Here is a 2,893-nt window from a genome sequence, read left to right as displayed (position 1 = left end):
CGGGATCGGACCACTGTAGTACAACGCATCCACTGCCGTCTCGTCCACCCCCTTGCGCATTGAATATTCTCAGAAATTAGCAAGCAGCCGCAAGGAAAGATGGGAGACGCTAGCAACTCGACGCTGGGCGCTTCTGTGCTGCACTGAAGATATGTCCTATGTTCTTCCGGGCGGGAGGATGGATGTCTTTAGGAGGTACGTGCTGCATCGCAATCTGGTGCGCCCGTGTCGTTTACGCCCCCTTCACATAACGACTCACGTTAAGTTCATCCGTGAAATCCCTATTCTGGCGCACTATGAGATGCACATGAGTATGACAGCATTGGACAATAAATGGGTGCGTAGAAGTCATGCCTACGAGGTTGCTAAAACTGACTGCGTATCACACGCTAGTTGTACACCGTCATTCGCTTTGTAACCACGAAAAAGTCCAAGTCGAAGAAGCCACAAGCGAGTGCGAGCGTGGCGTCCCGGGAGAAGCTGATTCCCTCCAGAGATGACGCATCTTTCCCGCAACTGCACACTCCGGGGACGCCCTCCGGTATATCGACGCCTGCACTCAACGATGACGCCGCGCTGTCGAACCCTGCCAAGCGCATTGCCCAAAGAACCAGACGGTGCAACCTGCACTGCATCTCTGTGTGCAAGCTGTGCTTCAAGGTTGGGTGGATCATGGTTTCGCCTGCTGTTGTCCTCGTGCTTGAGGACTTCACACAAGGCTAATTAGTAAATATATTTAGCTGACAGAGGCACAAAAATGACCATGAAAAAAGAAGCTATAGGCTGCATTGCAGGTTAGGAAATGCCCAGGGATGGGCACCTATACACAGGTATGCTCTCTCTTGCTAGCGCCCACCTCAGTATCGCGCTCTGTGCTCCATTCTGGATGGAGGTGGCACAACAGGCCCCCAGTTAGGGTTGGGGGGAGCTGAGCCGAGCGAAGTGAGGCGAGGTGACATTGCTGAGGTGAGACTAGAATGCGAAGGTCCGAACACTTGGACGTGTTCCGGATGCTTTCGTGGTGACACTCATCAGCGCATTCCAAGAAGTACTTATACCTTGTGCCATGGGACCCCGAAGGAGGGGCAGTACCATGGGCTGAAGCCGAAGCTGTCGGACGGGTGCGTAATGGGCATTATAACTATCCGCGTTGTGATTGGCCGGCCCTCGGCGAAATCGGCGGATGGAGTCATTCTAACCTTGTAAGAGGCTCGGGCATACTATATGGGAATGGTCAGCAGGACCACTTTGATGCGACTTAAGACCAGTTAGCGCGGTCAAAAGATGACGTAGTTATGACATCACGTCACGTGGTGGATCCAGACCATCAGGGGACCACCTGCTAATGGCCGTAAGGCGCATCACTGACGTCGGCCCGACGTTCATGGGGCGGGATGATCCGCCATCACCGCCCGCTGCCATCAGGCGCATCAGATGCGCCTGATAGCCGCCGGAATGATAAGCGCCTCGGTCGGCGCTATTTCTGGGTCACGTGATTTAGACGCTTTCTTACCACGATCACGTGGTTGTACTTCAGGCGCCGTTAGGCACTCGCATCTATCTCGGATATAGTATTTAGGGTTATGAGCACTGGTAGGGGTTGGTAGGGGTCATTTCAAGCGCCGACCCCTGCCCTTGACGCTGGCTGCTATCGCTTGACGCTGGCTGCTACCGCTTGACACTGGCTGCTACCGCTTGACACTCGCTTCTGACGCAGTGCGTGGCTGCCAGTGGCAACTGCATGTGTGCAGAGAGCCGGCCAAGTACATCAGAGTGGCTGTGGTCAGCATGCTTCAGAGAGTGACTGCCAGTGGCGACTGCGTATTTAGTGGGGAAGCAGCAGAGTAGTTGTGGTCAAACCTTGCCAGCGATATGCAGATGCCAGTGGCGACCGCATGTTGGCAGGGAGACATTAAAGTACCTTTGGTCATAACCTTGCAAATTGGTTAAGGTGTCTAGTGGCGAACATATATGAGTGAAATTAGTCGAGCAGCATTAGCCAATCTTACGCTCTATATGGCTGCCAATGGCGACCACATAAGTGTATTGTTGTTGTTTGTGGAAAGACAGCACAAACAGCTTTGGTCAACCTGGCGGGCTGCATGTGGCCGCCAGTGGCGACTGCACATTTGCAGGAAGAAGTTAAAGTGTCTTTGATCATAGCCTTCTACACTGCATAAGGTGACCAGTGGCGACCACATACAGGCGGAACGAGCGATGTAGTATTAGCCAATCTTGCAATCTACACATGCCGGTGGCCTAATCACGAAGATATCAATCATTCTACTCTTCTTTTGGAGGGGGGTTGGTGGTTAAAATGTGGGTTGTGTGATTAAAAATCTGCAAGCACTGTGAAAAGAGTAAAATGCACTCTGTAGAGCACTTTCAGATGTAAATACTGTCAAATGGCAATATTCAGTGGCCAACAAGAAAAATACCCGATCGCGCAGCGGCGCGCGATCAGGAAAGACATCATATTGTAGATACCCATATGAAGCAATACTGTGTAATGAAACAGTAATGTGTTAAAAACCCGATCGTGCAGCAGCGCGCGATCAGGAAAAACATCATATTGTAGACACTCATATAGAGCAATACCATGTGATGAAACAGTATTGTGTTAAAAACCCGATCGTGCAGCAGCGCGCGATCAGGAAAAACATCATATTGTAGACACTCATATGAGGCAATACCATGTGATAAAACAGTATTGTGTTAAAAACCCGATCGTGCAGCGGCGCGCGATCAGGAAAAACATCATATTGTAGACACTCATATAAAGCAATGCTGTGTGGTGAAACAGTATTGTGTTAATAACCCAATTGTGCAGTGGCATGCAATATCATGCGTCAAATTAAGTTGACGCCTAATAAAGGCAAACAGAGACAAATAC

At 50.6% G+C, this 2,893-nt stretch overlaps 1 protein-coding gene across 1 annotated transcript; it reads right to left on the bottom strand.

The window, feature by feature from the left end:
• Positions 1-387: 387 nt before the first annotated feature.
• PHACADRAFT_266308 (uncharacterized protein) lies at positions 388-748 on the bottom strand (the record flags this gene model as incomplete). Its single annotated transcript, XM_007402848.1, has 1 exon — positions 388-748. Exon 1 carries the CDS (start codon positions 672-674, stop codon positions 390-392), a length of 285 nt encoding a protein of 94 aa, XP_007402910.1. The 5' UTR covers positions 675-748.
• Between the last annotated feature and the right edge of the window lie 2,145 nt (positions 749-2,893).

This window comes from Phanerochaete carnosa (genome assembly GCF_000300595.1).
Source record: "Phanerochaete carnosa HHB-10118-sp unplaced genomic scaffold PHACAscaffold_489, whole genome shotgun sequence".
NCBI lineage: Eukaryota > Fungi > Basidiomycota > Agaricomycetes > Polyporales > Phanerochaetaceae > Phanerochaete > Phanerochaete carnosa.
Note: the sequence above shows the minus strand (reverse complement) of the source record. Positions and strands in the feature narration are given on the sequence as shown.